General features: G+C 41.0%; 4 protein-coding genes and 1 pseudogene across 4 annotated transcripts; 1 reads left to right on the forward strand and 4 right to left on the reverse strand.

The window, feature by feature from the left end:
* Positions 1-327: 327 nt before the first annotated feature.
* On the reverse strand, positions 328-1927 carry LOC108051701 (UDP-glucosyltransferase 2-like). The gene has a single exon (XM_017133876.2). The coding sequence runs from the start codon at positions 1908-1910 to the stop codon at positions 336-338; it is 1575 nt and encodes a 524-aa protein (XP_016989365.2). The 5' UTR covers positions 1911-1927; the 3' UTR covers positions 328-335.
* A 742-nt stretch (positions 1928-2669) lies between these two features.
* Positions 2670-4558, reverse strand: LOC123037755 (annotated as a pseudogene).
* Positions 4559-5029: 471 nt separating this feature from the next.
* On the reverse strand, positions 5030-6638 carry LOC123037744 (UDP-glucosyltransferase 2-like). The gene has a single exon (XM_044459876.1). The coding sequence runs from the start codon at positions 6602-6604 to the stop codon at positions 5030-5032; it is 1575 nt and encodes a 524-aa protein (XP_044315811.1). The 5' UTR covers positions 6605-6638.
* A 703-nt stretch (positions 6639-7341) lies between these two features.
* LOC108051700 (cytochrome b5-related protein) lies at positions 7342-9422 on the reverse strand. Its single transcript, XM_017133875.2, has 5 exons — positions 9365-9422; positions 9129-9250; positions 8734-9064; positions 8111-8493; positions 7342-8053 (listed from the first exon to the last, which is right to left on the reverse strand). Exons 2-5 carry the CDS (start codon positions 9224-9226, stop codon positions 7540-7542), a joined length of 1326 nt encoding a protein of 441 aa, XP_016989364.2. The 5' UTR covers positions 9227-9250; positions 9365-9422; the 3' UTR covers positions 7342-7539.
* A 1760-nt stretch (positions 9423-11182) lies between these two features.
* On the forward strand, positions 11183-13031 carry LOC108051715 (cytochrome b5-related protein). Its single transcript, XM_017133915.2, has 3 exons — positions 11183-11695; positions 11997-12379; positions 12449-13031. The coding sequence occupies exons 1-3, from the start codon at positions 11282-11284 to the stop codon at positions 12960-12962; spliced, it is 1311 nt and encodes a 436-aa protein (XP_016989404.2). The 5' UTR covers positions 11183-11281; the 3' UTR covers positions 12963-13031.
* The last annotated feature ends 115 nt before the right edge of the window (positions 13032-13146 follow it).

Raw genomic sequence — 13146 nt, forward strand, 5'->3', positions numbered from 1 at the left:
CAAGGATATATAAATTATAAAATTCATTAAATTAATATTGGCCTTAAGTTGAGAAGTTCATGGTCTAGTAGATCGGCTTTATTTTAAATTTAATATTTTTAAATTGTTCATTCTAGTAATCGCAATTGTGTAATAAAAAATACTCAGCTGATAACCAACCCAATGTGTTCTGACCGAGGAGGGATAAATTTACAAGTAGTAAATAATATTTTTGGAGTAACTTATTCAATATATTTAGTATTTTAAATTAAAGTGCATGTACTAATATTTAAATAGGTTGTATCACTTTATTCCAAAATATATTTTTCTGGTACAGGCATGGTCAATTTAATTTTTTATTGTTTCTTTTTGGCCTCTGAGATCTTTGCCTTGCCTAAGATTTTGCTCCACACAAATTTCCCAACCAGTCGGGTTAAGAAAAGAAACAAGACCACAATCGTTATAAGAAGTGTGTAGATATCCAGATTGTTTAGCTCAATGAAACTCATATGCACAGCCGGACTCTGCAGGTGGGGGGCTCCATGATGCCTCAGGACGTACTCCGTCCAGAAAACCACCGATTGTTTTGCGGTCAGAGGTCGATCCCTGTACAGAGCGGAGAACTTGCCAACAGCTTGACTATACTTTTCGTTTTCCAAGACTTCTTTAATGGCCTTGCTTAGGCTTTCTTCAGTAATAGTGAGCAAATCGAGAGCCACACCATATCCCGAATTTGCCATGATTTCAGCGTTTCCGGGTTGATCCGCAAAAATGGGCAAGGCCACCATAGGTACTCCATGGTATTGAGACTCGGTGATGCTTCCCTTTCCAGCATGAGTAATAAAGAGTTTGGTGTTTCGATGTGCCAGGATGTCATCTTGGGGCAGCCAGTTCTTGTAGAGAATGTTGGATGCATTGCCGGGTGTGTTCTCCAGATCCTCCCATTTCCAGATAACGTTCAGTTTCAGTCCTGATAGCACTTTGAAGATGGTCTGAACTATTTCCGGATTGACCGTGGAGCTCTTGATGTTGGAGCCGAGTGAGAGAAAAACAGCTCCCTGGGTAGACTTGCTTAGAAACTCATTAATATCCTTGGGCAGTGGATCCGGCTTATCCTTCACCTGAATGCCTCCAGTTTCAACGATGGCGGGTACCAAAGGTCTTATAGGACCTTCGCTGACTAAATGAGAGCCGACAAAGACCATAGAGATGTTCTTTCTGAGCTCATTTAGAGTTGGTTGTCCGTTTTGTGTACCATAGAATTCCTTATAAATGCGTGTCAACTTGGAATCCAGCAGTGTCGACATGTAAGATATAAGCAGGTGCTTGGCCAGGTTTTCTGCTCGTTTAAGGAAGCCCATGGGATGCGTTGCAAAAGTGGCTACATTGGGTACGTAGGATAACTCAGAAGGGTTTCCCGTAAACCCATCAGATATGAAGTTCGGCGCTATCAAATAGTCAACGATTACAGGAACCTTTAGCTGAGCTGCAACTCCCAATTGGAAGTCGTTAAGGAAGGCACCCAATATCATCAAATCAAATTTGGTGTCGAAAATACGCAGGAATCTCGGGTCGGAAAGTATATCAGCCTGGGAATCGATAATCACAGCCATGTCGTTTAACATGCGGTGAAAGGTGCTTATGATGGAGTTCTTCTTCCCGGCCATGGTGACCATTTGGTTTTCCAGAATGAGCTGTTTTTTCCTTTCCAGTGGCACTACAATTACGTGGATGTCCTTGTGCGTTACTTTTGGCTCCATCATCGACACCACCGTCACATTATGTCCTGCTTCGGCCAATGCCTTGGCCGCCGACATGTGGATTATCAGATGCGAGGGACTGTAGCTGCTGTAGAGCCCCAAAATATTGGCTCCTTGAGTGGAAGTCACAACTGCAAGCATCCAAAAAATAACGGAGCGAAGCGCTGCCATTCTATAAACTATTTGTACTACTTTCTTCGGACAATGTCAAAATGAAACTGATGGTAGCTGTATTAGCGACCGGCTTTTTATTGGAAAACTTGGTAGCTGCTGGCTACCAAAATCGCCTATCACCCGCTTTTACACCGAACTACAATCTAATCTGCAAGAATCTAATGGGGTTTGACCTTCCCTTATTTAATTCGTAAGCGAATCGAATAAAAAGAAAAGAAACATCATTACAAATACAATTAAATATTAATGACAATTGTTTTGTTTTAATATGTCACTAGGAAGCTACATTTTTGAAAAAAATTGGTGTGTTTTAATGACTCAGCAAAAACATCTCAAATTTTTGTTTATAATACTTCAACAGAATTGTCTCAATTTTTTAACAAAAATATTACAAAACTTTTTTTGTTATTTAATTAAATTCAATTTACGTTGTTTAAAATTTCCATTTATCTAAACCATGCATTTCTGTATATTGCTTTGGCACGATGACTTAACAAAAAAAAATCTTTTGACGTAGTTAAGCTTTAGTGTGGGTCTACTCAAAAAAATTAACAATGGTGTTGAACTCTCACCTCAAAAGAGTGGCTAAGTTATGTGTGGTAAGAAATGTTAATGGGCTGCATAAGCTCCAGATCAAATAAACCATTATGATATCACAAGAAACACCATGAGCAAGCGGAAATGCTAAACGAGCTTTTAACCGACGTTAACAGAGAAAAAGAGAAAGAGAGACAGCTTTTTGATAAGAGCACATTCTGTTAATATAGTTTAATACATACTAATATAAGAGTAAGAATAGAAACATTAAAGCTAATTTTACAATTCACCCTTGCATTTAATGATTTGCTAAAAATCGTTAGATCTAATTCCCCCAACATTAGATTATTTTAATATTTACAAATATCAACCTTTTCAAATGTTTCCCAATCCCACTCTACATGACCTTTTTAATACCCGGTGGCACAGGATTCTTTTTTATCCTCAGCAATTGCTGATTCTGCCCCTTGATGTGGCCCCAGTGATTGATCTCCCTCAGTTCCACATCGAACTCTTTCATCGTTTTGTTCAACTCAGGATAGAGATGTTTAAGAACTCCGTGATCCAGGGTGGGAAAAAGATGATGTAGGGCGTGTTCGCCAAAGTGGGTTAAAACCAAGAGATCCGACCACTTGATATCGCCACGATCGATGATAGTATCTACTTGATAAAGACCCCAATCGATGTCCTGGCGTTGGGCATCGCCATCGTGCAAAATACGAGGATCATGATGGGCTGCTGTGAGGCCAACAAGCCCAAATATAAAGCTTCCCACGGCTACGATTATTTGCCAGCTAACGAGAGTTTCTAATAGACCAGCGTCAGTGAAGACATATAGAAACACTGGTAGGGTCAGACCAATGAGGTCATCCCAGTACATGAGGTTTCTTTTTGTCAAAGAGAGAACCAAGCTGAAAAAAAGAAAATCCATAAATATTTAATAAGAAATTATACATCATTTACTTACCGAATCAGAATCTGTCCTTGAAACAAAACCAAATATACCACAGGGGAGATAACCACGGAGATCCATCGCTGCGTTTTACTGGCATAATGGCGATCGGGAATCCAGCACAAAAACGGCTCAAACATCGACATCTCCAGATCGTGCAGCGAATTCGCATAGACATGGTGTGATAGGGCATGCGATACCCGCCAGCTCCGGAAGTTCATCATGGTCAGATTAAAAGTGTACATCCGCCAACTATCTCGCTGATGAAAGTAATTGTGGGTGGAGGTGGCTACCCAACAAAGTGCCAAACCCGCGAGACTCTTGAAAATTAGGGAGTTCAGTACTGTCCCTGCCCAGCTGAAGAGGAACACGGACACCAGGATGCCCAGATGGAGAAACTGAAAGATAAAATTAAATTAAGTAAATCAAAGGACTATGAAAAAATATCTTAAGTATTGCAAATAAGCGGATCAAAGTTATATTAAAGGGATATTTGTCAAGGCTATATAATACTAAAGGTTAATTAAATAATTTATGAGTTACTATAAAAAGAAATGTCTTATCCTCACAAGGACCGATAATAAAACAGTATCCCCTTAAATGTGAGACACCCCTTTAAAAGAACATTTTCCTAAAAAATATCTATAATACCTCTGTTTTCTTGGTGGGAGAGTACTCAATCATTCTCAGCTTTTCTCGCACTCTCCGCTTCAGGGTCATGTAGAAACCATTTTCTTTAAGCGTAAACTTGTAGTTTCGGGGTTTTGCTGCTTGGCGCACTTCGAATTTACTAAGCATTTCTCGAGCTCGATTCTCGATGTGATGCGATTCGAAAGGTTCCGTGATATCCGTGCCTCTGGTGCACTCGATCCAAAAGGTGCCGCCCGGATGGCGCGAAGCAAAGTCGCTCAAGTCGTAGGCATGTCGTTAATGCGCCAAAGACCTTCGGCCTCGTCATCAGCATGTTTGCCCTCCAGCCAACTAAGCAAGAGAAAATTATAATTTATTTGTATTTTAGCTATTGAACATTATTTTAGATACATACCACTTGTGATGGGATGATGCTGTCGGTAGCTCGGATAAGTTCTTGAAATTCCTGACACTTTCCAGGATTCATCCTCCTTTATATTGGGCGCCATTGTAGACACAGTTCGTTAATCGATCTACACGAATAAAGTAAGTTAATTATAGTCTAAGAAAGTACTTGCAATGCTACTACTTAATCGTGGCTGATAACTACATAGCTGATTGATTCCCAAGTTCATCTTAATACCCACCAAAAGAACCGGTCGCTCTGTGCACCCCAGTGAAGACTCGCCTGGTAATGCTGATCAAAATATATACGCTTAACAGGGTCGGAAATGTGCCCTTCACTGCGCTGCAAACTTTTGACTGAAATTATAATACCCTCAGCAAGGATATACAAATTAAAAAATTCTTTAACCTATATTGACCTTAAGTTGAGAAGTTCGTCGTTTAGAAGCTCGACATTATTTGAATTTTAAAATTGTTCATTCTTATTCAAAATTTTTAATATTTTAAGTTAAAATGCATGTAATAATATTTAAATATGTTGTATCACTTTATTCCAAAATATATTTTTCTGGTACAGGTAGGTCAATTTAATTTATTGTTTTTTTTTGGCCGTTGAAATATTTGCCTTGCCCAGGATTTTGCTCCACACAAATTTTGCAACCAGTCGGGTTAAGAAAACAAACAATACCACAATCGTTATAAGAAGAGTGTATATATCCAGATTGTTTCTTTCAATGAAACTCATATGCACCGCCGGACTCTGCAGGTGGGGTGCACCATGATGCCTCAGGACGTACTCCGTCCAGAAAACCACCGATTGTTTTGCGGTCAGAGGTCGATCCCTGTACAGAGCGGAGAACTTGCCAACAGCTTGACTATACTTCTCGTTTTCCAAGACTTCTTTGATGGCCTTGCTTAGGCTTTCTTCGGTAATAGTGAGCAAATTGAGAGCCACGCCATATCCCGAATTTTTCATGATTTCAGCGTTTCCGGGTTGATCCGCAAAAATGGGCAAGGCCACCATAGGTACTCCATGGTATTGGGACTCGGTGATGCCTCCCTTTCCAGCATGAGTAATAAAAAGTTTGGTGTTTCGATGTGCCAGGATATCATCTTGGGGCAGCCAAGTCTTATATAGAATGTTGGATGCATTGCCGGGTGTGTTCTCCAGATCCTCCCATTTCCAGATAACGTTCAGTTTCAGTCCTGATAGCACTTTGAAGATGGTCTGAACTATTTCCGGATTCACCGTGGAGCTCTTGATGTTGGAGCCGAGTGAGAGAAAGACAGCTCCCTGGGTAGACTTGCTTAGAAACTCATCAATATCTTTGGGCAGTGGATCCGGCTTATCCTTCACCTGAATGCCTCCAGTTTCAACGATGGCGGGTACCAAAGGTCTTATAGGACCTTCGCTGACTAAATGAGAGCCGACAAAGACCATAGAGATGTTCTTTCTGAGCTCATTAAGAGTTGGTTGTCCGTTTTCTGCACCATAGAATTTCTTATAAATGCCTGTCAATTTGGAATCCAGCAGTGTCGACATGTAAGCCATAAGCAGGTGCTTGGCCAGGTTTTCTGCTCGTTTAAGGAAGCTCATGGGATGCGTTGTAAAAGTGGCTACATTGGGTACGTAGGATAACTCAGAAGGGTTTCCCGTAAACCCATCAGTTATGAAGTTCGGCGCTGTCATCCAGTCAACGATTACAGGAACCTTTAGCTGAGCTGCAACTCCCAATTGGAAGTCGTTAAGGAAGGCACCCAATATCATCAAATCAAATTTGGTGTCGAAAATACGCAGGAATCTCGGGTCGGAAAGTATATCAGCCTGGGAATCGATCATCACATCCATGTCGTTTAAGATGCGGTGAAAGGTGCTTATCATGGAGTTCTTCTTCCCGGCCATGGTGACCATTTGGTTTTCCAGAATGAGCAGTTTTTCCTTCTCCAGCGGCACTACAATTACGTGGATGTCCTTGTGCGTTACTTTTGGCTCCATCATCGACACCACCGTCACATTATGTCCTGCTTCGGCCAATGCCTTGGCCGCCGACATGTGGATTATCAGATGCGAGGGACTGTAGCTGCTGTAGAGCCCCAAAATATTGGCTGCTTGTGTGGAAGTCACAACTGCAAGCACCCAAAAAATAACGGAGCGAAGCGCTACCATTTTATAAACTAGTTTTACTATTTTCTTCGGTCAAAGTCAAAATGAAACTGATGGGAGCTGTATTAGCGACCAGCTATTTATTGGAAAACTTGGTAGCTGCTGGCTACCAAAATCGCTTATCAACCCCTTTTACACCGAACTACAATCTAATCTGCAAGAATCTAATGAGGTTTGACCCTTCCCTTATTTAATTCGTAAGCGAATCGAATAAAAAGAAAAGAAACATCATTTCAAATACAATTAAATATTAATGACAATTGTATTTATTTTAATATGTCTCTCGGAAGCTACATTTTTGAACAAAATTTGTGTGTTTTAATGACAAAACAAAAACATCTCAAATTTTTGTTTATAATACTTCAATTGTCTAAATTTTTTAACAAAATTATTACAAAACTTTTTTTGGTATTTAATTAAATTCAATTTACGTTGCTTAAAATTTCCATTTATCTAAACCATGCATTTCTTTATTTTGCTTTGGCATGATGACTTAACAAAAAAAATATCTTTTGACGTAGTTAAGCGTTAGTGTTGGTCTACTCAAAAAAATTATCAATGGTGTTGAACTCTCACCTCAAAAGAGTGGCTAAGTTATGTGTGGTAAGAAATGTTAATGGGCTGCATAAACTCCAGATCAAATAAACCATGATGATATCACAAGAAACACCATAAACAAGCGGAAATGAAAAAAGAGCTTTTAACCGTCGTTAACAGAGAACAAAAGAAAGAGAGCCAGCTTTTTGATAAGAGCACATTCTGTTAATATAGTTTAATACATACTAATATATGAGTAAGAATAGAAACATTAAAGCTAATTTTACAATTCACCCTTGCATTTAATGATTTGCTAAGAATCGTAAGATCTAATTCCCCCAACATTAGTTTATTTTAATATTTACAAATATCAACTTTTTCACATGCTTCCCAACCCCACTCTACATGACCTTTTTAATACCCGGTGGCACAGGATTCTTTTTTATCCTCAGCAATTGCTGATTCTGCCCCTTGATGTGGCCCCAGTGATTGATCTCCCTCAGTTCCACATCGAACTCTTTCATCGTTTTCTTCAACTCAGGATAGAGGTGTTTAAGAACTCCGTGATCCAGGGTGGGAAAAAGATGATGTAGGGCATGTTCGCCAAAGTGGGTTAGAACCAAGAGATCCGACCACTTAATATCGCCACGATCGATGATAGTATCTACTTGATAAAGACCCCAATCGATGTCCTGGCGTTGGGCATCGCCATCGTGCAAAATACGAGGATCATGATGGGCTGCTGTGAGGCCAACAAGCCCAAATATAAAGCTTCCCACGGCTACGATTATTTGCCAGCTAACGAGAGTTTCTAATAAGCCAGCGCCAGTGAAGACATATAGAAACATTGGTAGGCTCAGACCAATAAGGTCATCCCAGTACATGAGGTTTCTTTTTGTCAAAGAGAGAACCAAGCTGAAAAAAAAGAAAATCCATAAATATTTAATAAGAAATTATACATCATTTACTTACCGAATCAGAATCTGTCCTTGAAACAAAACCAAATATACCACAGGGGAGATAACCACGGAGATCCATCGTTGCGTTTTACTGGCATAATGGCAATCGGGAATCCAGCACAAAAACGGCTCAAACATCGACATCTCCAGATCGTGCAGCGAATTCGCATAGACATGGTGTGATAGGGCATGCGATACCCGCCAGCTCCGGAAGTTCATCATGGTCAGATTAAAAGTGTACATCCGCCAACTATCTCGCTGATGAAAGTAATTGTGGGTGGAGGTGGCTACCCAACAAAGGGCCAAACCCGCGAGACTCTTGAAAATTAGGGAGTTCAGTACTGTCCCTGCCCAGCTGAAGAGGAACACGGACACCAGGATGCCCAGATGGAGAAACTGAAAGATAAAATTAAATTAAGTAAATCAAAGGACTATGAAAAAATATCTTAAGTATTGCAAATAAGCGGATTAAAGTCATATCAAAGCGGATATTTGTCAAAACTGTATTATACAATAGGTTATAAAAAGAAATGTCTTATCCTCACAAGGACCGATAATAAGACAATATGGCCTTAAATGTGAGACACTCTTTTATAATTCGTTCTAAAAACATTTTCCTAAAAAACATCTAAATACCTCTGTTTTCTTGGTGGGAGAGTACTCAATCATTCTCAGCTTTTCTCGCACTCTCCGCTTCAGGGTCATGTAGAAACCATTTTCTTTAAGCGTAAACTTGTAGTTTCGGGGCTTTGCCGCCTGTCGCACTTCAAATTTACTAAGCATTTCTCGAGCTCGATTCTCGATGTGATGCGACTCGAAAGGTTCCGTGATATCCGTGCCTCTGGTGCACTCGATCCAAAAGATGCCGCCCGGATGGCGCGAAGCAAAGTCGCTCAAGTCGTAGAGCTTGTCGTTAATGCGCCAAAGACCTTCGGCCTCGTCATCAGCATGTTTGCCCTCCAGCCAACTAAGCAAGAGAAAATTATAATTTATTTGTATTTTAGCTATTGAACATTATTTTAGATACATACCTTTCACTTGTGATGGGATGATACTGTCGGTAGCTCGGATAAGTTCTTGAAATTCCTGACACTTTCCAGGATTCATCCTCCTTTATATTGGGTGCCATCGTATTCACAGTTCGTTAATCGATCTACACGAATAAAATAAGTTAATTATAGTCTAAGAAAGTACTTGCAATGCTACTACTTAATCGTGGCTGATAACTACATAGCTGATTGATTCCCAAGTTCAACTTAATACCCACCAAAAGAACCGGTTGCTCTGTGCACCCCAGTGAAGACAAACCGCAGAGTTTGTTTACGTAGCGCCTACTAAACTTTTATTTGGAGCGTCGCTCGGCTTTTGTTTTTGGATTACACTCGCTCGATCAATTAGTAAAGCTCTGATCAGAGAGTTTCGCAGATCGAAAGCTTTTCGCTCACTGCCTCTCACTTCTTATCATGGGTCGAGTGGAAATGAAATAATATGTAAATGGTATTCCGGGCACACTTCGTTTTGATATTAGTTTGAAGGGTTATTGGATTATATCAACATAGCTCAAAACTTAAAAACCAAAATATAGTTTTGAACATAAAGTATTTTTAATGGTCTAGTTCTTTAAATTGTATATATTTTCATTACTTTCTATAAAATTGTTTCCTCCTGTTATTAAAATGCCAACAAATTAAGCAGACTTTTTATACCCTTGCAGAGGGTATTATAATTTTGGTCAAAAGTGTGCAACGCAGTGAAGGAGGCATCTCCGACCCTATAAAGTATATATATTCTTGATCAGGATCACCTCCTGAGTTGATATAGCCATGTCCGTCTGTCCGTCTGTCCGTCTGTCCGTCTGTCCGTCTGTCTGTCCGTCTGTCCGTCTGTCTGTTTCTACGCAAACTAGTCTCTCAGTTTTAAAGCTATCGAATTGAAACTTTGCACACACCCTTCTTTCCTTTGCACGCAGTATATAAGTCGGAACGGCCGAGATCGGCCGACTATATCCTATAGCTGCCATATAACTGATTGATCGGAAATGCCATAACTCTGCTGTTTGTTAAGTTAGGAAGTTGGGACTCTCTATGGGTATAATATTTGGCCAATCAATCCGACGTACCAAATTTCATAGGGATCGGCCGACTATATCCTATAGCTGCCATATAACTGATTGATCGGAAATGCCATAACTTTGGTGTTTGTAAAGTTAGAAAGTTGGGATTTTCTATGGGTTTTATATTTGGCCAATCAATCCGACCTACCAAATTTCATAAGGATCGGCCGACTATATCCTATAGCTGCCATATAACTGAACGATTGGAAATGCCATGACTTTGGTGTTTGTAAAGTTAGAAAGTTAAGATTTTCTACAGGTTTTATATTTGTCCAATCAATCCTACCAAATTTCATAAGGATCGGCCGACTATATCCTATAGCTGCCATATAACTGAACGATTCGAAATGCCATAACTTTGGTGTTTTTAAAGTTAGGAAGTTTGGATTTTTTATGAGTATAAAGAATGCATCATAGGAATAATTTTGGAGAATATTATTATAGAGAATTCTGCAAGGGTATATCAACTTCGGCTCCGCCCGAAGTTAGCTTTCCTTTCTTGTTTACTATTATTTTTTATACCCTGTATTTTCTTTAGTCAAAGTATATTGCATATTTTATAGGAGCCTTAAAAAGACTTTCCCATTTATGTATGTACATACATATACATATAGCTAATAGCTTTCGGCTAGACCCTCGCCAGCCGAGCGAAGCCTCAAATTACCGCGATACTATAACAATGTTTATAAGTACCGCACTGACCTATTATCACCGAAGTCTGGGCCGAACGTCCATGTGGTGCTTAGACAAACCCACTGGGTGATTTCACCTAATGAAATTTTGATAACGACAAAAAAATATGAGAATAAAATAGACGCAAGAGTTTAGAGGCGGCAGCTGTGGCCCCACGGCGCTCCGCTGATAAGACTGACATCTTATCAAAATGGAAACGTTTTGTTTGTAAATTTGAATCGATTTTCGGTTTATATAATCTGGCGAGATTCGCGCTATGCATAAAGTCACAGCGCCAATGCCGGTGCCATTCATTAAGTGGCTGGAATCGCCGGCGTTAGGTTCCTGGATCGGTGTAGTGTTTTTCAAGGAAGTCAACCATCAAAAGGACTCATCAAAATGGTGATCGAGGAATGGAAAAAGAGCGGCATTGCCACCAAGTTTCCCACGTATCGCAACTCGCCCCTGATAACCACTCACAGCTGGCAGAAGGGTAAGCGACAGGACGATCGGGCCGAAGGACTCTGGCGCATATACGATGGCATCTATGACTTCACCGAGTTCATTGACAAGCATCCCGGAGGTCCTTTCTGGATTCGCGAAACCAAAGGCACCGACATTACCGAGGCCTTCGAGGCGCATCATCTTACGAAGACTCCCGAGAAGATGATCGCCAAGTACAAGGTGAAGGATGCGGAAGAGCCAAGGATCTACACCTTGACACTCGAGGAGAGAGGCTTCTACAAGACGCTCAAGGAACGAGTGCGCGAACAGTTGAAGACGGTGGACAAGCGTCCTAAGAGGAAAAGTGATGTGAGTGTAGAAACGGTAAAAACTAATTAAGAGGAAATGGGCGTGGTTTAAATACTATTTTATATTAACTTATATTCCTTATCAATTACATACTGATTAGAAGCTCAATGTCTCGGGTTTCACGAACGTTATAGGGTACTAAATAAAAACTTAAGCTCATTTAACCGTCATGACGGTGTGAAGTCATCATAAGATATGTTGTTATTTTATGGTTTCTATGCCCATAAAAAAAATAAACGTTTAAAATTCGTAATTAGACTAGTGTATTAATAAAATATTTTGAATTATTTTATTCCTATAGTTGATCCATCTGGGCGTCCTTGTGTCGCTCTTCCTCTTTGGCATTGCCAGTGCCAAATACAACAGCCTCGTGGCTCTGGTCCTGGCGGGTGTGGCCCTCTGCTGGACGGTGATCGTGTCCCACAATTACTTCCATCGTCGTGACAACTGGCAGATGTACGCCTTCAACCTGGGACTGATGAACTTCGCCGCCTGGCGAGTGTCTCATGCTCTGTCCCACCACATCTATCCAAACTCCTACTTCGACCTGGAACTGTCCATGTTCGAGCCGCTGCTGTGCTGGGTACCCAATCCGCACATCAAGAGCAAGGTGATGCGCTATGTGTCCTGGGTCACGGAACCGGTGGCCTATGCCCTAGCCTTCTTTATACAGATAGGCACACGGTGAGTGTGTGATCGACGTGGACGTAAGCAAAGTCTAATCAGAGATCGTTTGTTTGATTGATATTGCAGTATTTTCTACTCGCTGCGCCACACGAACATCCTGTACTGGCACGATCTACTGCCGCTGAGCATACCCATCGCAATTTACCTGGGAACCGGAGGTTCGTTGGGCGTTTGGATCTGTGTTCGCCAGTGGCTCGCGATGACGTCGATCGCCAGCTTTAGCTTTTGTTTGATCGGTCTGAATGCGGCGCATCACGATCCGGAAATCTATCACGAGGGCGATGCAAATCGCGAGGATCGTGACTGGGGCCTCTTCCAAGTGGACACGATCATTGACCGCGGCGATCTCAAATGGTCCCAGTTCCTGGTGCTCACCCACTTCGGCGACCATGTACTCCATCATCTCTTCCCGACTCTGGACCACGGCCTCCTGCCCGCTCTCTATCCGGTGCTCTACCAGACTTTGGATGAGTTCAAGGGTCACCTCCGGGAATGCAACCACATCGAGCACATGATCGGCCAGCACAAGCAACTTATACGCATCGAGCCGAATCCCAGGGCTCCTGGGGCGGGAAAATAGGAATTATTTTGTCGGGGGCTTAACTAAATGTGAATAAATATCCATATGTTCTTATTAGTTTATATAAAACGTGCGTTTTAATTCTAACCACCAATGTTAATTTATATTTCTAAATGTAATGTAGCTGAGATTAGAAATTCCTTATCGGTTTTTTATTCTCCCTAGTTAAACAACCATATAGAAT

This window comes from Drosophila rhopaloa, unplaced genomic scaffold (assembly GCF_018152115.1).
Source record: "Drosophila rhopaloa isolate 14029-0021.01 unplaced genomic scaffold, ASM1815211v1 contig_2, whole genome shotgun sequence".
Taxonomy (NCBI): Eukaryota; Metazoa; Arthropoda; class Insecta; order Diptera; family Drosophilidae; genus Drosophila; species Drosophila rhopaloa.